General features: G+C 36.2%; 3 protein-coding genes across 4 annotated transcripts; all 3 read left to right on the top strand.

Moving 5' to 3' along the window:
• Positions 1-1,120: 1,120 nt before the first annotated feature.
• Positions 1,121-10,221, top strand: LOC133876008 (poly(ADP-ribose) glycohydrolase 1-like). Of its 2 annotated transcripts, XM_062314307.1 has the most exons (10): positions 1,121-1,625; positions 2,318-2,421; positions 3,422-3,626; positions 3,878-3,982; positions 4,329-4,447; positions 5,038-5,181; positions 6,124-6,229; positions 6,446-6,643; positions 9,115-9,177; positions 9,834-10,221. In XM_062314307.1, the coding sequence occupies exons 1-10, from the start codon at positions 1,179-1,181 to the stop codon at positions 10,005-10,007; spliced, it is 1,665 nt and encodes a 554-aa protein (XP_062170291.1). In that variant the 5' UTR covers positions 1,121-1,178; the 3' UTR covers positions 10,008-10,221. The 2 variants fall into 2 exon arrangements, with proteins under 2 accessions (XP_062170291.1, XP_062170299.1); XM_062314315.1 differs by lacking the exon at positions 9,115-9,177.
• A 1,329-nt stretch (positions 10,222-11,550) lies between these two features.
• LOC133875990 (thioredoxin-like fold domain-containing protein MRL7L, chloroplastic) lies at positions 11,551-15,205 on the top strand. Its single transcript, XM_062314285.1, has 6 exons — positions 11,551-11,742; positions 11,933-12,142; positions 12,241-12,761; positions 14,471-14,552; positions 14,645-14,756; positions 14,841-15,205. The coding sequence occupies exons 2-6, from the start codon at positions 11,948-11,950 to the stop codon at positions 14,975-14,977; spliced, it is 1,047 nt and encodes a 348-aa protein (XP_062170269.1). The 5' UTR covers positions 11,551-11,742; positions 11,933-11,947; the 3' UTR covers positions 14,978-15,205.
• A 3,160-nt stretch (positions 15,206-18,365) lies between these two features.
• On the top strand, positions 18,366-19,884 carry LOC133875997 (lignin-forming anionic peroxidase-like). Its single transcript, XM_062314297.1, has 3 exons — positions 18,366-18,834; positions 18,980-19,145; positions 19,342-19,884. The coding sequence occupies exons 1-3, from the start codon at positions 18,433-18,435 to the stop codon at positions 19,728-19,730; spliced, it is 957 nt and encodes a 318-aa protein (XP_062170281.1). The 5' UTR covers positions 18,366-18,432; the 3' UTR covers positions 19,731-19,884.
• The last annotated feature ends 2,342 nt before the right edge of the window (positions 19,885-22,226 follow it).

Genomic DNA, 22,226 nt, shown 5'->3' with positions numbered 1-22,226 from the left:
AAAGAGCCAAGCTAGAGCCCTTAAGACCTTGGTTCAGGCCAGTGGTTGGGCAATGCCTTCAAAGAGGCTGACTAATTTTCTTGAATACATGCCCACTCTGGCTTGTGCAAGCTGAGCCAAACTGAGCTTAAGCATTGCTGAACCAATGGAGCTCCAACGGTTATGATGTCTGGGCTTCTATGATCAATTCCCTGGCTTTTCTTCTTTTGTTTCTCATATTTAGTTTTGACTTGGCAAAGTGTTTGACTTGTTATTAATGAGAAAAAGTCTTTTGTTTTTTAAACTGTTTATTAATAATTTTGAGAGAAATATGTTTTTATTTTGAAAATATAAAATTAGGCTAAGTTTGATTGACACCATCTAATGTGTGATATCTTTCAATATAAGTCTAATAATTAATAAATTTGAGTAATTCTAGAAATCACATTTTTATTCAATAATTATCCTATAATTCTAACTTGTAAGTTCTAATTAACTCTTGAATTAGTCCTTAATTAGTTATTGCTAAAAAAAATAAAAATTAAGAGTTGGTTGTAACTGCCATGTTAGTGTTGTGATGTAAAAATATGGTATATAACATTATTGTTAATTATATTAATCATAATTATGAGATATTCAAATAATTAACTGTATATGCAATTTCTTAATAATTTATAGGGATAATTACACTTAATCCCCCTGATTTATTCACGGTGTGACGATTTATCCCCGAATGTACCAAAATTGGTACATGACCCCCCGAACTTGCCAACGTGTGGCAAAATCAATCTTCCGTCCAATCGAGCGTTCGTTTGGACGGAAAGTCGATCACGTGCAAGTCACGTGACTTAGAGAGGGTTTCTGTCTTAAACGGTCACGTGACTTGCACGTGACCGATTTTCCGTCCAAACGAACGGTCGATTGGACGGAAGGTTGATTTTGCCACACGTTGGCAAGTTCGGGGGGTCATGTACTAATTTTGGTACATTGGAAGGTAAATTGCCACACTGTGGATAAATCAGAAGGGTTAAGTGTAATTATCTCTAATTTATATTATTAAGAGTATAAAGTAATTATGAAATATTAAGAATTATTAATACTTATAGAATATAAAATATAGGCTTGAACACACGCCATTAAAGTACAGACTTGAAGAGAAAAGCACTGAAGGTAACAAAACCCCCGAAATCAGAGAGAGAATGGAGAGCAGAGAAGACCTGAAGTCCATACTACCGTATCTGCCGTTGTTAGTGCGGTCGTCGAGCCTGTCATGGCCGTCAGTGGCGGTGGAAGAGGCACTGAAAGCGATGGCAAAAGGACCCGATCACAGCATGGTGGATACAGGGGAGGCCCTATTCGTCGCCATTACCGCTCTCAGGAGACTCTCTCCCTGCCTCTCGTCCGAGCCCTTGGATCCTTCCGCGTCTCATGGTTACGCTTTCTTCTTCGACGAGTTGATGTCAGAGGCAGAATCCGCAAAATGGTTCGGAGAGGTAGTTCCGGCATTGGCAAATTTGCTCCTGCGCTTTCCCTCTTTGTTGGAAGCGCACTATCAGCGTGCAGATTACGGCCTTTTCAATGGACAGCTCAAAACTGGGCTTCGTTTATTGGGTTCCCAAGAGCCAGGGGTGGTGGTTCTCTCCCAGGTATCTATATGTACCCGATGTTTATATTCTTTAGCATTTGATGCCAGAAATGATAGACAAAAGAACCCAAACCTCATAGAACCTATATACTAGGTGGGCTAGTTGTTGCTAATTATTGTGTTTCTGAATGAACGTGCTAATACCAAAGAAACTGAAACTGGGCTGTGGGTAAGAAAATGTCAGCAACACTAACCTTTTAGGAGAGAGAAAAATGGAAGGTAATATGATCTTCCTTTTTAGCTGGGCACCTATTTTTAGTGTTGATAGAGAAAAAAAGTAAACCCAGATATCCCATCAAACCTGAAACATTCACATATGAGAATAAGTTTGGGCAACCAGTTGTATGATTCTGTTTTTGGGTTGGGTTATCTACTTCCCAATCACCACTCTCATCAAATGTAAGTATTTTATCATTTTCTTTTTCAAAATTACAAATTGGCGTAGCTGATTTAGATCTTCCTGAAGGACTTCAGGGGCAGCACTCAATTAGGAAACACCACATAAAGATTTTAAATTTCCAAATGGACGGTGTTCTTTCTTTCAACCCATTTCGGGCAAATTCCCCAATCATACTGCACCATACCTGAGACATATTATCTAAATTTGAAATATATATATATTTTGTGTTATTGTTTCTGTCTTCACTTTATGGAATAACTTTTTGATAATTAATGTGTTGATTTCGATTTCAGGAATTGATTGGTGCTCTTCTTGGATGCTGTTTATTTTGTCTGTTCCCAGTCTCTAATAGAGGTGTTAAACATCTTCCAACAATCAACTTTGATCATTTGTTTGCGTATGTGAGATTCAGCTTTCTAAAATCTTTTGTCAGTCTTATCAGGCATCTAAACTTATTGGTGTGAAGTATGGTTATAACACTACGATTCAGTTTTCTACTTTTGTATCGTTGATCCTTTCAGTAGATATAATATTCTGGATGAAAAAGGACAGTTTAACATTTCCTAATTTTCATAATATCATTCTGATTGGTGTCAGATAATAAATAATCTAAGGGGCATTGGTTAACAAGTGGCTACATTGATACCATTTCGTTAAGATGCATACAATGTCTTGAGATGACATTGAATAGTATAACATTAACCATGTGCTATTATTAATCCTAAATGTGCTTGCCTTATTGCTCCAAGTCTAACACGATTAGCTGTAGAAGGCTGCTGCCGTAGAGGGTTTGAATTATCTTATGCATCTGGATGTTTGGTAGGGATGCGCATCATACATGTGGCGATTATTACTTGTATTTCCCAAGTATTCGTAGATTTTCTTTAGTGCATGGGTTGAATGTCAATAGGAACGATCAGTAGAGAAAATGGCCACACAATATATTGTTTTTAGTTGATTTCATGGGCTTAGTATTCTATCCTTTTTAATAATTTTTTTTTGATTCATCTTCTTTGAGTTGATGTATATTCTTTTTTTTTTTTTTTTTTTATTTAAAAAAAAATTATGACGGGGAATCCTCCCAAGGTAGGGTCACTTTGTGTACCCACCCCTAAAGGATAAACTCCGGATCCGTGTAATGCACTCCCACCACACGGATTGGTTAAATTTGGCTTTCGCCAAGTGTGGCCTAATGAGTTGTTTACACCAAAGGGGATTCGAACCTTAGACCTGATGGTTATGCCACCAAAGTCCAAAGCCTTCACCACTTGAGCCAACCCCTTGGGGTTGGTGTATATTCTGCTATAGTTTTATATATTTCTATCTGGGGAGGCTTGCCAATATCTTATCACACTGAATTCAAGATCTGAATGTCTCTAAGATTTATGAATCTTCAGGAGTCTCTTCCACAGTTACAACGAAAGCCAGGAAAATAAGATAAGGTGCATCATACACTATTTTGAAAGGATATGTTCAGATATGCCTGTGGGCCTTGTCTCATTTGAGCGGAAAGTACTTCCTTTGGAGCGTCATCCTCTATGCATATCATATCCCGAGTCTAAATTTTGGAGAAATTCTGTCATTCCTCTATGCCGTGTTGAGGTAACAAATGAACAGATGCATTAAACAGTCTTATTTAGATGATTTATCATAAATACTTGATCCAATTTCTTTGTTGTTATTTCTTCAATTTGAGTTTTGCCCTTTCTAGTTAGGTTTTTCCTTTTGTATCCTGTGTAGTTAGGGGCGCCTCACACTTTCAATGAGATTGGTATTATTACTTATAAAAAATAAAAAATAAATTTGAGACAAAGATGGATTACCTCTTAGGTGGTCTTTCGATATCTTTGTAGGTCCAAAATTCAGGCTTGATAGAAGATCAATCCAGTGAAGCTCTTGAAGTGGATTTTGCAAACAAGTATATTGGAGGTGGTGCTCTACGTAGGGGCTGTGTACAGGTATAACTTACAAAATTAATAAAGCTCATGTGGTCTTCCTAGTTAGGTGTTTCCTTTTGTATACTTTTAGTGTACTTAGGGGCGCCTTACGCTTTCAATAAGACTAAATTTACTTGCAAAAAAAAAAAAAAAAGTTTGTACTTAATCTGGTATTTGGATGTCTAGTACTTAGAGATATTGTTCCTGATGTATGTTCCCTAAAGGGTATACGCATTTTCTCATTCAAATTGCGTTTACACATATTTTACCTTGCTGTGAGTCATGCAGGCCATGATGTTATTGCGATTTCACTTAAAGTTAGTAAACTCTGATATTTGTTATTTCCTTGTTTTATCATCTTATGTAGGAAGAGATCCGTTTCATGATCAATCCTGAATTAATTGCTGGCATGCTTTTCTTGCCTTCCATGGCAGAAAATGAGGCTATAGAAATTATTGGTGCTGAAAGATTTTCAAGTTATACCGGGTGAGTATTACCCGGTGGACTATAAATCCGGAATTGACTTAGAAGGGGTAATGATGTTGTACCAATTGCCTTTTATTGAAAAATATGAATGGGAATTGCGAAGCACAAAGGTAGCATAAAAGAGGTGCTGAAATAAATAATTGTCATAGGTTTGGGATATTAGGCATTGAGTCGCTTGCAATTGTATTTTTATAGTGGCCTTTTGTCCCTCTAGTGAAATGCTCTTTTGAAATTAAGATAGTGTTTTGTGGAAAAGTGCATACCGACAACTATTTTCCTTACTTGGAAGTTCTATTTACATCATGGGGCTGGGCTTCTATTGTGAAAAAGTGCTTCTCCAGCCAAATATGCTAAAAATAATTTCGGCATGTGAAACCTTTTTAAATTGCTTAGTCCAAACCACATAATCTGTGCAAATATTGATTTCCCATCATGGTTATTGCCACATTAAGATTCTGTGTCTCCGTTGTTTCTTTTATAGATGCTATGGATGTCCCAGTGCTAACTTAGATATTGAAACTTCTTGTTTATTGTAGTTAACTTGTGTTGCAATGAAAATCTGATTCAAATATCATCTATTTCTGGTGTAGGTATGCCTCTTCATTCCGTTTTTCTGGTGACTATGTGGATAAAAGGGATGTTGACTGTTTTGGAAGACGTAAAACCATGATCACTGCAATAGATGCATTATGCAGCCCAGGAATGAGACAGTATAAACAAGAGTGCCTCCTCCGGTATGTAAACTCTGGTTTCTAGCACCACATGCAACATTGAATTCAGGGGAGTCTGACGTAGGTTTATTGAATGGGAAATCTTAATATCTGTTGAAGCCATTTTCTGTGCATCAGAATACTTGTCACTACTCCGCGCAGCGTGTTTGCACCATCTAGTAGAGCAACCTTTTAGGGTTTTTTTTTTTTTTTTTTTTTTTTTTTTTTCCTTTCTTTCTTAGTATGGGGAGGTCACATCTATGGGATTAGTTTTACAAGAAAATTATAGAACAAGTCTTCTTCCATGGCTAGGATGCTGGCCTTATAAAATGATAATATCAATTTTTGAGTATGAGGCAAGAAAGAGCAGATCTAAGTTAACTAGGAGGAAAGTAAGTTTGTTTCTGAGAGTTACGTGTATAAATTCTATGATTTGTTTGATAGTTCTGCAACACAGTTTTAGAACCATAATAGCTTTTCTGCTGTTGTCTGATGCTTTCCACATGACAATTTATTGATTTAGAATGTTGATTGTTGAGTTCTAGTCAAGAAAAGGACGTATTAATACCAATTGAGGATAGGCAAGAATAAGTTGGTTTGGCTATTGGCAATGAAATTTACGAGTTGTGCATATGAAGGGAAATATGGTTCCCTTAGAGGTGTTGTAAAGAAATGATATTTTTAAAGGACATGGCTGAAATCAATGAGCATTTGAATTTACAGATTTTGAGGATGTAGCTAAAGTTGGAAGGCTTAATAGGGTATCCAGCCAAAGTTAAATAACTAGATTAAGACTTTGTTGGTATATGGATCATTGCCTTTGAGATTGGTTGGTTGCTCTCCCATTTATGATCGGTAGGTTTTATATGCATTCTTGTTGCCTAAATGTCTTCCTTAGATATTTTACTTTTTGTAGTCTTTTGGTAAACACAAAATTTTATCATCATAACTTGTTTGTTTCATCAGGGAGATTAATAAGGCTTTCTGTGGGTTCTTTGATCAATCTAAATATCAGCAGTATGAGAGACTGTTTCAAGAAAATGTGTATTTTGAAGCCCATCTTGATCAAAAGGTAGAATACCCCATTGACATGTCTGGGAATAATCTTTTGGTCTATATTCTTTATGGCTTTGTGATGTTGTCATTACTAATTTTTGTTGTTGATCTAACATTATTTGAAGTTTTATTAGTTTAGCATGGCTTGAGTCTCATTATGTGCTTGAGAATTTGGTTGTTGCATCTATTACTAATTTGCTAGCTTGATTATTGGTCTTGTGCTTGTTGCTAGTTGCATGAAACTGCCTCAACTTCTGGTGACACATATGGAGGAAAATCTGTAAATCAAGTAATCATAAATTATGAGAAGAATTGTCAGAGTCTGGGCCATGAAGATAATATTGGGATTGCTACTGGGAATTGGGGCTGTGGTGCTTTTGGAGGAGATCCTGAACTTAAGACCATAATTCAGTGGCTTGCTGCTTCTCAGGTAATTTCGTGTCTTCAGCTGTCAAAAAGGAAAGGAAACAAAGTTCTTCTTTTTGTTTTTTTTTTTACCTTTTTTTAAAGAATGTTGTATATGGAATTTGATGGATTAGAAGTATGCTAATATACATTCTTATGAGAAAATACGCATTATGTGCTTCCTGTTAGTGATATTTGTGCTTTATCCATTGATTAGGACAGAAAACAAAGAGTTTTTTCTCCATAGATCTTGTATTTGTCATCCCCCTGTTATTTCAAAATACTTTTTGGAACTCAAACAAATGGCTTCACTTATAAGTTTTTGGATGTGGGCTCCACCTATTTTGCTGATTCACATTATAAGCATCGCTGCAGCACCCTTTTCTGTGGATTTTGCATCTAAAATTATAATCCTTTTTGATGAATGCTTCAAAGAGGTCAAATGGATGAAATGATTTTAAACTCTTAAGATCTTGCTTATCAGAAAGGAAAACCTCAGACTTTTCATCAAAATGGTTGCAGATAATAATAAATAAATCTCAGGACTACATGACTATTCGGCTGTTAACACCTTTCGTCTCTTTTTTTATTTTCTATTTTCTATTTTCTATTTTTTATTTTTTAAGATATTTTGCACCTTTTAAATTTTTGGTTGTAATTTGTAGGGACTTTTTGTATCTCCCTGAATAGTTGACTTTCAAATAAATTTGGCTTTAGAAAAGACTATCCTGAAGTGGGGATCAAGCCTCCAAGATAGCTATTCCAGACTTATTTAGCATTGTCCGTTTTAAGGCTACTATAGTGGTAGACCATTTGGAGCTTTCTAGTGTCTCTCATTAGTGGAATATTATTTTTCTCAGCTCAGCTCATGATTGGGCGATGGATCTCTTTACCCCATTTTTCACTTTGTTATATTCTATTAGAGTGAGATGGGGTGGTGAAGACAAATGAGAGGGTTGTTTGATGTTTAGATCATACTACATTGTTCTTTTTCCCCATGATAATACTCGTTTCTCATGGAGGAGTATTTGACGGAATAAAGTTTCTTTGAGACTGGCTTTTTTTGCTTGGTTGGCCGCTCAGGGAAAATCCTCACTATGGACAATCTAAGAAAATGACAGATCATTTTAGTTGAGTGGTGTTGCATGTGTAAGAAGAATAGGGAGTTAGTGGATCATCTTCTACTATACCGTGAGATTGCAAGTGCTCTTTGGAATACTATCTTTGCCAATGTAGGGCTGGGCTGGCTTGGGGTATACCCTAGGAGGGTGGCAGATTTCTTTGCTTGCTGGAGAGCGCCCGGGGTAGGTTTCAGCTTGATGTAGTTTGGAAGATGATACCGCATTGTCTTATATGGTGTCTTTGGAGGGAAAGAAATCATCGGAGATTCGAGGACCGTGAGAGGACCTTAGTGGTATTAAAGGCTTTATTCTTTAAGACTCTTTTTCATTGGGCTGCTACCTCAGATTTTAGTATTTCGAGCTATCATTATTTTTAGATTTTTTTTTCAGATTTTTTTGTTTTTTTTTTCCTTCTAGTTAGGCATTCCTTTTGTATACTCTATGTGTGTTTGGGTTGCGCATTTTAATGAATTTGCAATTATATATATATATATATATATAAAATAAAATAAAATAAATCTTGGTTTTAAATTGACTATCATTTGAGAAAGGAAGAGGATTAGAGACAAGGTCTGCTACGGAGTGATGGTAATAGAATTGTCCTATCAGTGGCCAATGGTGTTTAGGCCAAATGACATCTCCTTTCTCCCGTTGCATTAACTACTGATGGACACTGAGCGTAGGTTCAATCCTAGGTGCATGAATTGGGTTACCTAAGAAAGAATTAAATGGAATCTCCCAGAAACTCATCTAGGGGAAGAAAATCAGGGGTGCAAGGGATCTGATTTTGGGTTAAGCAGGTGGGACCAGCACTGAGTAATGACGTTACAGTGTGGATGAAAATCAGGGGAAGAAATCTGTGTGTGCAAGGGATCTGATTGAAGAGGAAATGGAACTTGGATCTCTGTTTTAGTGCCATTGGTGCAGAATAAAACTCAGCTTGTTTCATATAATTTGTGTTTGTTTTGCCTGTTTCTCACTCTCGCCCCCCCCCCCCCCCCCCCCCCCCCCCTCCCTCCCTTTGAGGTATGGTCCAGCTCCCAAAAAAAAAAAAAAAAAAACATTTGTTGGATGTGTAAACATGGACTTTAATGTTTGGTGCCAGATAGGTCCTCATTTCTCGCATGTCTTTACCACTTCGGTAGACTGAACGATATATTTTGGTCTTTAATTTTCTCATATACGATAGTTCTCAAGGGGTGACATTTGTGTGGAAGTGAAATTGATAGACTTGTGTCCCTGATGGAAAACAGAGAAATTCTTATCTGACCCTGTTCTCTCTCTCTCTCTCTCTCTCTCTCTCTCTCTCTCTCTCTCTCTCTCTCTCTCTCTCTCTCAAATACCAATTCTTATATTCTGGGTTCATGTCTTTCAGGCCTTAAGACCTTTCATATCATACTACACATTCAGTTTGGAGGCATTACAGAACCTAGACCAGGTACTTATCTTTACTTTCTAGGGTTTGGTTACTGGAATGTGGTAAAGGGCCTACTAAAACCCGATATGTCACAAGCAGTGTTTTTGTGTTCTGCTTTTTTTTGCTTGCTCAGCCAAATATCCTCATGAGAATTTTGGCTGCGAATATTCATATTACAGATAATTCTTGCATGGTTTCTTCAGGCTTCTTACTTAAGGCTTCTTACACCCTCTTTTCTTCAGCATTGCCTCTACCCCACGCATTTTCGTTATGTATTCCAGAATTTATAGCCAAGCCATTGCTGCTGGAGCCTTTAATCTTTTTATGCAATATTCCAAGTTATTGGGTAGTACTGAAATTATGCATTAAATATTCGGAATTTGTTGCTGTTGTCCCCACTTAGGATTACATAGAGGCACCTCCAAATTGTGAACTTTTGGGTGAGATGATCAGTATTATATGTGCTTAGAGTTCAGCTAATGTAGATTTGAAAGGTTTGCTAATCTTATCATTTAGTTGCTACCTGTTTGGCTTAGGTATACCATGTTTGAACCTTAGTTGTCAGCAGAAAGCTACCTATATTTGGTGATCTCAAGATAACTGCATTTCTTTAAACTTTTGGCCTTAAATATTTATTTTTCTTAATCGCGTCTTTCTCAATTGACATTGGATGGCAGGTGACTCTGTGGATCCTGTCGCATGAATGGACCGTTGGAGACCTTTGGAACATGTTGGTTGAATACTCGTGCCAGAAATATAAGGGACAAACTGATGTTGGCTTCTTAACATGGCTCCTTCCTTCTCTACCCGGCCACGATGCCGAGATGTCGGACTTGCCAAATACGCCTTAAAACTTTGCTTCATTATCGAATTGCCTTTGCATCCTCCACTTTTCTCTGTAGCATTTTCTGTTGTTCATGTGCCTTTCTCTCTCTCTCTCTTTTTTTTTTTTTTTCCCTAGTTATCTTTTGCCAAAATCTGTTTAGGTAGTATTCAGCACTAAACGAACCTCTTATTCTGGGGACTGGGCTCCTTTTGAATCAAGGGCAGATATGGATTTCATGATATCATTTTCAAGTAAAAAAGACAAAGAAAAGAACAAACAGGTGGGGTGGGAATGGCTTCATAGGCAGAGTTGGTTGGCTCTTGGGTGGATCAAGAGGATAGATTGCTGAGAAGCCTGAGAATGTGGTTGATAATTGCTTCATTTTGCCAATCATGGGAGAGCAGCAGGTTCTGGATGGTTGAGATGACTGAGAAAGAATAAATGGTCATATCCTACGATTCTGTCAGGGCCAAGGGCAGTGGCTTTGTGAGATGGCAAGGAAGGTTGCCCTTCCCAGTTGCCTCACCACGGTGAGATCATCCGGAGGGAGGAGACTCACGTTTGAATCATGGCAAGTTGTGCTTTCGTCGAAAAATTGTCCCGGACATTGAATTTGATTTAGACGGCATGCAATGCAGATTTCAGGGCAACAACAAAATGCAATTAAGTGTCTAACCAAACATTAGTGATTAGTCATGGTTTGGTGATGGTTTTGAAGACAATGTTTTTAAAAAAAAGAGAAAAAAAGCACATTTTTTCTCAAAATTATTGAAAAACATGGGAAAATTATAAAAAAGCCTCCAAACTACAAGTCGTTTTTAATGTAGTCCTCTCAACTACTAAATGTACTAATATAATCCCCCAAATTATCAAAGAGTGTCAAAAAGATCTATTTTGTCGAAATATTTTTATCACGTGTCATATATTTAATTAAAAAATAATAAAAATTAAAACAACTTAAAAGTTAAATTTAAAAATAAAATAAATATTAAAAATATTAAAAAATAAAAAAAACTACAAATCAAAACAATAAAAATAACCAACCCAAAAGAGTAAAATGAGAGTGGCCAAAATTACCTTCAAGAGCTTTGGAAGTCGCTCGACCACCCCCGTTTGATCTGGGGCTAGGTTCGGCCACCCCAGACTGGTATGGCAACCACCTCCAAGGGCCAAACACTTGGCCGTTAGAGCTGTAAGAAGGAATTGTGGTGCTTGAAAGCCAAATATAATGTCAAGTACTCTTTATCTAGAAAGTACAATTTCGAATTATTAAAAATAATTTGTATCTTGTAAAGATAAAGAGATATGAAAATGCTGGACACATGACATTGTTGTACAAAATAATTATCCAGCTAATATATCACGTTAAAAAATAAGGAATATCAACAAAAGAATTTGTTTAAAAAAGTTTTTCAATCTTATGAATCCATTTGATTAAAAAAAAAAATTACTGAGAAAGTGCGAAAGCACAATAAATAATATTGATATTTTTGCTTAGATCAGACTAGAACTGTTAATTAATAATTTTTACAAACTCACAACCCAAAGCTTTTTTCATACGTTTCCCACAACAATAGGGTGGACCACTACAACTCAGGTGAGGACGTCACGTTACTCAACAGTGCGCGCCTCTCGTAGGAGAGCCAAAAGGTCCAACACCCCTTGCCTCTGTTCTCTGGGGTTTAGGCTTTTAGCTCAAGCGAGTTCTTTCCTTGACAACTAGAAAGAAGCTTCATTCTCAGAAATTAAAGACTACCCAAGTCAGTTATTCAAACGATTTTCCTTTTTTTTTTATTTGGTCTACAGACTTTTTCTATGCTTCTTAACTGTTTGCTTTAATGGCTAAATGAATGGATTCCCATGTTTTTGAGCTTTCAGTACTGTTCTAATTCTCTTCTGTGGTTAACTTTTTATTGCTGATATTTGCTTTTGTTCTTCATTTGGAATCAGTTGTGTGTTGAAGAAATGGCGCTACAACACACGATAAGATTACCTTTATCATATCCACTCTCAGCCCTCAAAGACAGCAAATTCAGAGTTCCCAATTCAGTTACCGGTTTAAGCCCACAATCTAAACAAAGACGACGCAACAGTTGGGTATCTTCCTCAAGAATGGAGTGTTTTAGTCTCTCATCCAACTTTCTAAACTCGCCTTTGCTGGTGTGTTTATGTCACGTTTAGAATCTATAACTTTTTAGGATGTATGGGTTTTTCTTAGCATATTTGTTGAAATGGAATCACATTGTGTCTGAACACAGGGTCGTGCAATCAGGACAAGTAGATTGACAGAGTCTAGAAGTGTAGGGAAACTCGATAGGGAAGCATCTAGTGACAGTGAAGAGGAGGAGGATGAACCTCCTTCAGGGAAGGTGAACGATCCTTATCTTATGGACGCCGAAGAGAGACGTGAATGGAGGAGCAAAATTAGAGAAGTGCTTGATAGAAACCCTGATGTCGAGGGTGAGGTAGATCCTGTGGAAAGGAGGAAGAAGATGGAAAAGCTTATGGCTGATTACCCCCTAGTCGTGGATGAGGAGGATCCTGACTGGCCTGAAGATGCTGATGGGCGGGGATTCAGCATGGGTCAGTTCTTTGACAAGATCACTGTCAAGAACACCAAGAAAGCCGAGGATGATAATTATGATAGCGACAATGAAATAGTCTGGCAAGATGATAATTATATCCGTCCAATCAAAGACATAACCACTGTAGAATGGGAAGAGACTGTGTTCAAGGACATCAGTCCTTTAATCGTTCTTGTGCACAATCGCTATAAAAGGTAATCATTCTTGGTGAAATTTTCAAACTGGAGAGCTCAATACAGATGCTCTTACCTGTGGCTGTTATACTTTCAGTTGCTTCCTTTTTTCTGTATTACCTTGTTCACTTTAAATTGTCATTTTTTACCCCTTAGTCCTATCGAATTTGCACATGATTGATTGGCACAAAAGTTTTAGCACTCAATCTCTCTAGTGTAATGTTGCTTTACTTTTGCTTTCTTTTTTAACCTGGTTTTTGAAGAATTTATTTTACCCGCAGGAATAATCATATTTTTCACACCATTAACATTCCTGTCATGTTGTTCCACAGCCAAATCAATGTCCATAAGTTCTTGGTAAATATTTTCAACTTAAAAAACAAAAAATAGAACGTAGTTAAAATTGATACCTCATAGTTGAAATTTATTGGGTTGTGCTGTAAAATCAGTTGGATCATGGAAAGAATACTGTCTTACCCATTTATAGCCATGTTTGAAGGTTCCATTAATTGACTTCCAGTCTTACAAGTACTGCACTGCTTGGCAGTTTTGTTGGCTATTCTGTTACTGTACAATTCAACTAGTACCAAGCTAGGGGAGAAATTCCTCACAAATTATTTTCCCAACATTTCAACCTTATTATATTCTCATGGAAACCTCTCTCTCTCTCTCTCTCTCTCTCTCTCTCTCTCTCTCTCTCAAGTTGCTTAGACTGTAAATGTTTTATTTTTTTTTAATATCTATTAACCTTTGAGTTGATAAATCAAATGCTGAACTGGTACTGACCATATGGAATTCAGGACAGGTTATTGTCCTTTGTTTCAGATCAGCTATAGACCGAGTGTCTTTGAATGGATGGATCTTTTCAACTAGTCTTTTGATTTTCTCCATAACTTCAGTATTAATTTAAATGACTGTTTGGTGCTTGAGTGCTATGACATTTTCAGTGATTACTTATCAAAAAGACATTTTCAGTGATCATTAGTCAAAATAAGAATTGAGTGAGTTTTCATTGTTGTTGAAGAGAAGTCAGATTTAGGAGGGATCAGCAGTCTTCTCGTGTCTTCGAGGTGGGCGAATATTAGAAAGCGGGGTGATCTTGAGGGAGAGGTTGTTGGATACCCTGGGGCAGTGCAAGTTTCAAGGTCGTGTTATTGCACTATGGGGGTCCCTTACGGAATGAGAAGGGTTCTCTGAATTTTTTGGCTTTAGTTGATGAAGGGCAGCGCCAAGAGGTCTTTGTCTCTACTTCTAAGCAAAAAGGGAAAAGAAAGCTTAAGAATTTAGAATGCTCAATCGACTCCGACGCTAGGGGAGTTGGTTCTAGCCGGGTTAAAGGCAAGAGGGCCCTTGCAGTTGTAATGTAGCCCAGGCTTTGTGGGCGTTGGGTTTCTGTGGTGGGGGTTTTAGGGGGTTTTTCTGTCTTTGGATTTTTAAGGGTGTTTTCCTTTGTTTTCTGTTTTGGTGTCTTTTTTGTATACTCCCTGTATGCTTAGGAGCACCCGACGCTTTTTAATGCTATTTTCTTTGATTACCTATGAAAAAAAGAAGTCAGATTTAGGAGGACTATTGGAAGCATCTCTATTAATTATTATGGGTGATGCATCTGAGCTGTCAATCAATATTGAAATAATACCTGAACTTGGATTTTAATACAAACATCTGTGTTACTTTTCCATGTTTAGACAAGTAAACTATACATTACTACTGAAAATATTTTATTTTTTTAGACCAAAGGAAAATGAAAAAATACGGGAGGAGCTGGAAAGGGCTGTCCAAATCATATGGAACTGCCGGCTGCCTTCACCAAGAGTGAGTGAAGCCACTGAACTGTTTCTGTCACCTCCATCCCCATACAAAGACATTTTTTTTTTCCTGATATTTTTATTGTCATCTCAATTCAGTGTGTTGCAATTGATGCTGTTGTCGAGGATGAATTGGTTTCTGCGTTACAAGTTTCCGTTTTTCCTGAGATTATCTTCACAAAAGCAGGGAAGATTTTGTACCGTGAGAAAGGTAATTTCTAGAATGAAGTGATTATCTTAAATTTTCTGCATCCCACTATATCATTTTAACTCTCATTGTTTGCCGGGTTTTCAGCAATTCGAAATGCAGATGAGCTGTCAAAAATAATGGCATTCTTTTATTATGGGGCAGCCAAGCCACCTTGTTTGAATAGCATTGGAGATGGCCACGAAGCAATTCCATCTGTTCCCATCAATAGTAAAGTATCCTGATATTATAGTTGTAGCATGTATGAAAAATGTTCATTTAAGTGCAATTTCTAGGGTTAGTGATGAACTCTTGTTGATGTGGTCGTTCCACTTACAAATATCTTGAGAATACACTTGTTGTATGAAAAAAGGCAAGGAAGATGTATAGTTACATTTGATGTTATGCAGGTAGGAATAGCTTGTTATTTGTTTTCTAAAGAGAATGATATTGAAACGCATGCGTTTATTGAATTTGCTAATTTGCCACATCTTGTGCCTGGCAAATGACCTAGGAAATGTCTGGTTTCCCATTTCAGTATTTTCCCTCTGTTACAGCAGATTGACCAGAATGAGTCTCTAGGAAATAATTTTGTACAATATATGTGATTTTCACAAAGAAACATACAAATTAAGAGTATGCATTTTAAACACATGTCAATCGAAATTGGGGTGGAAAAAATTCCTCCAACTAGTTTAAAGGAAAACTTTATATTAAGAAGCTCAGGCTTCTTATGGAAGCGAGTCTGACCTGTATGCAGCTAGACATCATCAGTGTCATTACAGTAATTCAACCATTTCTCACAAAAGATTTCCCATTAAAATACTTTGTGAATTGTGATTGTCTTGTTGTATCTTAAACTGAATTTGTAGTCTATATCCTGATTGCAGTTGATGCTAAATATATTTATGATTTTAGGGTTTTCCAACTCTAATGGAGTCCCCCACAGATCTTCTTTCGGATATATTATTCGAAATCTTCAGCTGGACATCTCTAAAAACTATTGGACGATGCAGATTGGAGAGAGAGGAAAAAAAAAAAAAAAAATCAGTTTCGGAAACTGCTCAAGCCCTTAATAATATCATGGATTAACATAAAAAACTTGAGCTTCAATTTTCATGTACACCAGTGAACATGGAGGCATACGTGTGGAAGTCTGCATGATCCAATTTAGAGATAATCTAATTTGATATGCCACAAAAATGTTGATTTAGATTAGGAGTGTGCATGCGAGTGGATAATAACCATCTGCATCCGCTACTGCACCTATCCGCTATTTGCTATCCAACATCCGCAAATGCGGGTGCAGAATTGGTTAGCAAAAACTATATATGTATATATTAAACACAACACAACGCCATAAACATCAACTTATGTATGTGTTTTATTTGGACAATATATGTTATGTTATGTTTGATGGCTTGATTGTTATGTTTATTGAATTATAGATAAAAAATAATAATAATAATAAGGGTACGTGTTTCTTGTGAACATTGATTACAATGAATATTTTGAGATCGTATCTATCATCCACTTTTTTCTCGGTTCTACATATTTTCAGTGGTGCATTATATTTTCAAAGCAAGCCAAAAAGACTAAAAATCGGTTAAAATTATTTTTAAAAACGTTTAAAATAGGCCTATTACTTGTTTGCGGAGATAGGATAATTACTGCAATAACCTTGCAGATGTAGATTGTAAAAAAAATGACACAAGATGCGGACACGAATATCTAATAGTGTTATTCGCATTTTGCGAACACAAATATTGCAAATAATTTTAGTACCTAAAAATCTGTGCAAAAAAAAAAAGAAACTGGTCCGTTTGGTAAAAAGCACAAATATTTCTTTAACTTTTTTCCTCTAAAAATGATCAAAACACACTTTTAAAGAAAAGCTTAAAGCTTAAAAAACTCTTCTCTAACTTGAAATACTTAATTTTCGAACGAAATCCAAACATTATAAGGAAAAAAAACAACCATAGTGAGGCTGCTCTTGTAAAGAAAAACTTAGAGCCAATTTTCATCACCTAACCCAACCAATCCCAAGCGTTGACAATATTTTACAGCAAAGCTTTATGCCACCACACTACCGTTGATAAGTCATATGAAATTAACTTTACAAAGTCATCAAATGCATTCAGTAGATTTATATATATATATATATATATATATATATATATAAAATCATGTCATTTGTAAAAATATAATAGTCTACTATTTCAAAATAGATGATAACTATTTTTGGGTTGTTTTTCATAAACTATGATAATATATATATAGATATTTTATTTTATAAAAAGAAAAAAAAAAAAACATGATTTTGATAAGGAAGATCATTATTTTTTCCATAATTAATAGTAACAATTTATATATATATATATATATATTGAATAATATTAACTAAATCATCTTTGGTTTAAAAACACTAAAATAATCTATTTTGAGACCAATGGAATATCTAAGTTTTGTGCATAAGCCTTGATCGATCTAATTATCCATTTGAAAAGTCAAGTATATATTAACATAATAAACATTGTAATCATGTGATTAAGGGGGTCAGGTCAAGATAAGAATTGTTTACCAATGTTGTGACAATTAATAGTATATATTAGTCTTTTAACTTTTAGATTAAAATATGATGGTCCCTAATTAGATTTTAATTTTAATTTTTTTTTTTTTTAACGAATTCTTGGTTGGTTGAATTTAGTCTTTGAAATTTTTAAAATGCCTCGATGCTGTTTCTTTCTTGCATTATTATTATTATGTGACTAATAATTATTGATGCGTTAGATTGTTCACCTTTCACATATGAAGATAATGCGGAAAATGAATAAATTGAGATATTTGATCCAAATTTAGAAGACTAAATCAAAACATGCAATGATATTTCATCAAAATAATATTAAAATTCTAACACCTAATTTTTTATTTTTATTTAAAAAAAAAAAAAAAACAGGACACAGCTTTTTAACGTGGGCTGCCGTAATCACCGAAAGATAAAGAGAAGAGAACAAATTAAAGCCAACCTACCATTTTAATTATAATGCCCTACTGCATTAATTTTGGTCCAAATTTTCAAATATTGAACTATTCAGAGTTCTCATCATTTATCCCAACTGCATGCCAAGGAGCCACCAGTTCAAACATTTACGAGAATTTTGTGCATGCATCTATACATAAAAATATATAACTACGTCAAGAATTTGATTTATTTGACTTGTATATTGTAACGACCCAAGGAAAAGCGCTAGTCACATCTGCGCTATCACACCAAAAGGACTAGTCAATTTGAAGCTTTCCTAGAATCCATTATAAAGCCCAGTTTCACCTAGTAACTAGGCAATGTGGGAACTTAGCACTCATGAGTATCTTTATAAACTACTCACTCTATGTGAGCTATTCATATCTTCTCAATATGGAACCGGGGTATTATATATATATTCTTATTTAATTATATGTAGATAAGAGTTAAAGAATATATGTTCAAAGCATATTATATTTGACTTTGACCAATCAAAGGAGAAGATGTCATCGAGCCTTAATTATAGCAGAAAGCAGTGACCCAGACAAACCGTATCGCATGTATATAAACTGATGGGAGCATTCTGGTTTCTCCGAACATTATATATCTTCATTCTTTTGCTTAACTTAAAACATATATATATATAGTTGATCGATCATTAATCGGAAGCTCAAAGAAATGACAGCAGCAATGGTTAACAAGAGTTGGATGAGAAATTCCTTCATAGTTATGTTGCTGTTTTTGAGCACCGATTGCGAAGCGCATCTGTCTCCAAAGTTTTATGACAGCACGTGTCCGAATGCACTGAGCACTATTCGGACTGCTATTAGAACAGCAGTTTCACGCGAACGTCGGATGGCGGCATCTCTTGTTCGTCTCCATTTCCATGATTGTTTCGTGCAGGGCTGTGATGCATCGATTCTACTGAAGGACGCCGAAAGAAACGCATTTCAAAATAAGGATTCTGTAAGAGGTTATGAAGTCATTGACAGTGCCAAAGCTGAGGTAGAGAAGACATGCCCTGGAGTTGTATCCTGCGCAGATATTCTTGCGCTGGCAGCACGAGACGCATCAGTTGCTGTGAGTATACATATATAGCTCTGATCATTCAAACTCTCAATATATATATATATATATTCTTCTCACTTGTGCGCTTTGGAAATATATATCTTTTGCAAAATCAAAGATGACATTTTGATGATCGAGTTTCTCTCTGAAAAAACAGGTGGGTGGCCCATCTTGGACAGTGAAGCTCGGAAGAAGAGATTCCACCACTGCAAGCTTAACTCTAGCCGAGAGAGAACTTCCAACTGCTGCAGACAGCCTTGACAAACTTATTTCTAACTTTGCTGGCAAAGGCCTTACTGCAAGAGATATGGTCGCTTTGTCAGGTTAGCCCAACACCTCGAATATTTAATTAAAATAGGAAATAAATGATAGAGATGGGGTTAGAATTCAGGACCTGATCAGCTCCCATATCATGTTTAAATCACAACTCATCGATCCCAAAATCTTAAATTGATAGGAAATAGTAAATTTGATCATTTAATCAATACTTTAACAAAATTAATGTCCAAATTAATGCAGGTTCCCACACATTAGGGCAAGCTCGATGCATCACATTTCGAAACCGGATATACGACGACGAGAGTGACATTGATGCTGGATTTGCTAGCACTCGCAAGCGTCGTTGTCCTGTTACTGGTGGCGATCAAAACTTGGCAGCGTTGGACTTGGTGACACCAAATTCTTTTGACAACAACTACTTCAAGAATTTAATTCAAAAGAAGGGTCTCCTTGCATCAGATCAAATCCTCTTTAGTGGAGGGTCAACAGACAGTGTTGTTTCGGAATATAGTAGAAGCCCTGCTACTTTCAAGTCTGATTTTGCCTCTGCCATGATTAAAATGAGTGAAATTGAACCTCTCACTGGCTCAGCTGGGCAGATAAGAAGGATCTGCAGTGTTGTCAACTAATTAAAAATACGATTTCTCAAACACTTAGGAGTATGCAACTTGTTTCTTTCCTTCAGTTTGTCATTTTTTTTGTTATTAATTTTTTTTTTCTTCGAATTATTGCAATTGTAAAAAGGGAAATTTTACAGTTTGTTAATTGTAATGAGAAACATATGGTGATAATTGTTATTACATTGTGACAGTACTAAACATCAAAGTACTAAACTCTTTGTTATTACCCTATGATAATCGTCTTCGTAAAAAACTGCTTAAAATTGTTATGTTAGTTAGGGTTCCAACTCACCAATGCCTTAATTTTTACTTTACTTCTAAACTTATTTGAACCTCCTTCTGAAACCTATATTTCTAAATTCCCTAAAACTTCTTCTTTCCTTGGGAAAAAAACTATGGTTTTCAACCTCGATCAATCTTGTTCAAGCGGCTTGCTATTGCAGGTTCGAACGATGGGATCTATGATTGACATGTTCTAATAGTCTTTGATTGTGGTTACAAGGCTGTCAGGACTCGTCTCATTCAATCATGAACCAAACGGTTCGGACAAGATTACATTACCTAGTGTTTTTCGATGTAAAAAACACCCCAAATCCAAGCATTGCCTTTGCCACTTTTAAGTCTAATTTTGCCTTTGCCACTTTTAAGTCTAATTTTGCCTTTGCCATGATTAAAATGAGTGAAATTGAACCTCTTACTGGCTCAACCGGGCAAATAAGAAGGATCTACAGTATTGTCAACAAGTTAAAAATGCTATTTCTCAAACACTTAGGAGCACTTTATGTTGTTCTAACTTTCCTCTTGTTTGTCATTTTTGGGTTCTTAATTGTTTTTCTTGTTTTTCTTTCCCTCAAATTACTGCAATTGTAAAAAGGAAAATTTTATAGTTTGTTAATTGTAATGAGATTCCTTGTATTAATTCCCCCTTTCATTTAAAAACGAAGAACTTTCTTCCTCATTGGAGAGATATAATTTAAGTTTCTATATATAGCCACTTTGATACTACCCTAAGGGATCCGGCTTCCATGCGGTAGTTTAAACTACTGCATGGGTACTGTAGTGGAAAACGATACTGTTTTCCCCTTAAATTTTTTTTCAAAACTTAAACTTAAACTTAATAATAAAAAATTTATTAAAACTTAAAAATTATAAAAATAATAATAATTAAAAACTAAAAATATAAAAACCTAAAAAAAAAAGGGGTGGCCGGTGTTGCCCAAGGGGGTGGCCGGCTACCTTATTTTTGGCCAAAGGGGTGGCTCCAGCCACCCCCTTGGCCAATCTAGGGTGGATCATCCTCCCCAGTCGGCTTTGAGAGTGGTTCGGCCACCCTTAAAAAGCCAAAAAACAGAAAAAGGTTAGGGTTTTGGGGGGTGGCTGGACCACCCCCGGGCCTTTAGGGGTGGTCCGGCCACCCCCAAAACCCAAACTTTTTTTTGTTTTTTGGCCTTTTAAGGTTAGTCGGACCATCCCAAAGGGCCTGAGGGTGGTTTCGACCACCCCATACAGCTGATCCGGCCTTTGGGGGTGGTCCAGCCACCCCCCAAACCCCTAACTTTTTCTTCTTCTTCTTCTTTTTTAGTTTTTTTTTTTTGTTTTTTGGCCTTTTGGGGGTGGCTGGACCACCCCCAAAGCCAACTGGGGTGGTTCAAGCCACCCCCTTGGCCAAAAATTGGGTGGCCGGCCACCCCTTTGGGCAACGCCGGGCACCTTTTTTTTTTTTTTTTTTTTTTTTTTTTTTTTTTTTAGGTTTTTATATTTTTGGTTTTTAATTATTATTATTTTTATAATTTTTAAGTTTTAATAATTTTTTTATTATTAAGTTTAAGTTTTGCAAAAAAATTTTAAGTGAAAAACAGTACCGTTTTCCACTACAACACCCATGCGGTAGTTTAAACTACCGCATGGAAGCCGGATCTTACCCTAAGAACCTGTAATTGTATGTGGAATGTGACAAGGCATTTAACTAAGCCGAGAATAAACCAGAAATAAAACTCCCTATTAATTAGTTGCAATGCTTCGTGGTGCAAGACTACTACTTGTCATAAGAGAAAAACCTATGGTGATCATTGTTGTTCCTTTTGTTACAGTTGATCACCCTTCAAACGCCAAAGTAGTGAACTCTTTCATTATTACCCAATGATAATCGTCTTGGTTAAAAACTGCTTAAAATTGTTATATTAGTAGGGGTTCTAACTTACCAATACTCTAATTTTTGCTTTACTCCTAAACTTTTCTAAACTTCCTTCTGAAACCTATCTTCCTAAATTCCTAAAACTTCCTCTTTACGTGGGAAAAAAAAAATCATATTTTTCAACCCTGGACAATCTTGTTTGAGCGGGTTGCAATTGCAGGTTCAAACGAGGCGCTATGTGATTGACACATTTTAATAGTCTTCAATCATGGTTACAAGGCATTCAAGGGTCATCTCTTGTTCAAACATGAACCTTATTGTTCGAATGAGATTACTCTGCCTAGTGTTTTTTAATGTAAAAAACACCCATA

The sequence above is a fragment of the Alnus glutinosa genome, chromosome 1 (genome assembly GCF_958979055.1).
Source record: "Alnus glutinosa chromosome 1, dhAlnGlut1.1, whole genome shotgun sequence".
Taxonomy (NCBI): Eukaryota; Viridiplantae; Streptophyta; class Magnoliopsida; order Fagales; family Betulaceae; genus Alnus; species Alnus glutinosa.
The sequence above is the reverse complement of the archived record's forward strand: the minus strand, read 5'-3'. Positions and strand labels throughout refer to the sequence as shown.

Bases quoted from the DNA above. Each gene is read 5' to 3' on its own strand.
- LOC133876008 (XM_062314307.1), top strand. From the start codon at position 1,179: ATGGAGAGCAGAGAAGACCTGAAGTCCATACTACCGTATCTGCCGTTG. The intron at 6,230-6,445 runs GTAGAATACCCC...GCTTGTTGCTAG, and splicing joins AAGCCCATCTTGATCAAAAG to TTGCATGAAACTGCCTCAAC. The intron at 9,178-9,833 runs GTACTTATCTTT...ATTGGATGGCAG, and splicing joins CATTACAGAACCTAGACCAG to GTGACTCTGTGGATCCTGTC.
- LOC133875990 (XM_062314285.1), top strand. From the start codon at position 11,948: ATGGCGCTACAACACACGATAAGATTACCTTTATCATATCCACTCTCA. The intron at 12,143-12,240 runs GTGTGTTTATGT...GTCTGAACACAG, and splicing joins TTCTAAACTCGCCTTTGCTG to GGTCGTGCAATCAGGACAAG. The intron at 12,762-14,470 runs GTAATCATTCTT...TTATTTTTTTAG, and splicing joins GTGCACAATCGCTATAAAAG to ACCAAAGGAAAATGAAAAAA.
- LOC133875997 (XM_062314297.1), top strand. From the start codon at position 18,433: ATGACAGCAGCAATGGTTAACAAGAGTTGGATGAGAAATTCCTTCATA. The intron at 18,835-18,979 runs GTGAGTATACAT...CTGAAAAAACAG, and splicing joins CACGAGACGCATCAGTTGCT to GTGGGTGGCCCATCTTGGAC. The intron at 19,146-19,341 runs GTTAGCCCAACA...AAATTAATGCAG, and splicing joins AGATATGGTCGCTTTGTCAG to GTTCCCACACATTAGGGCAA.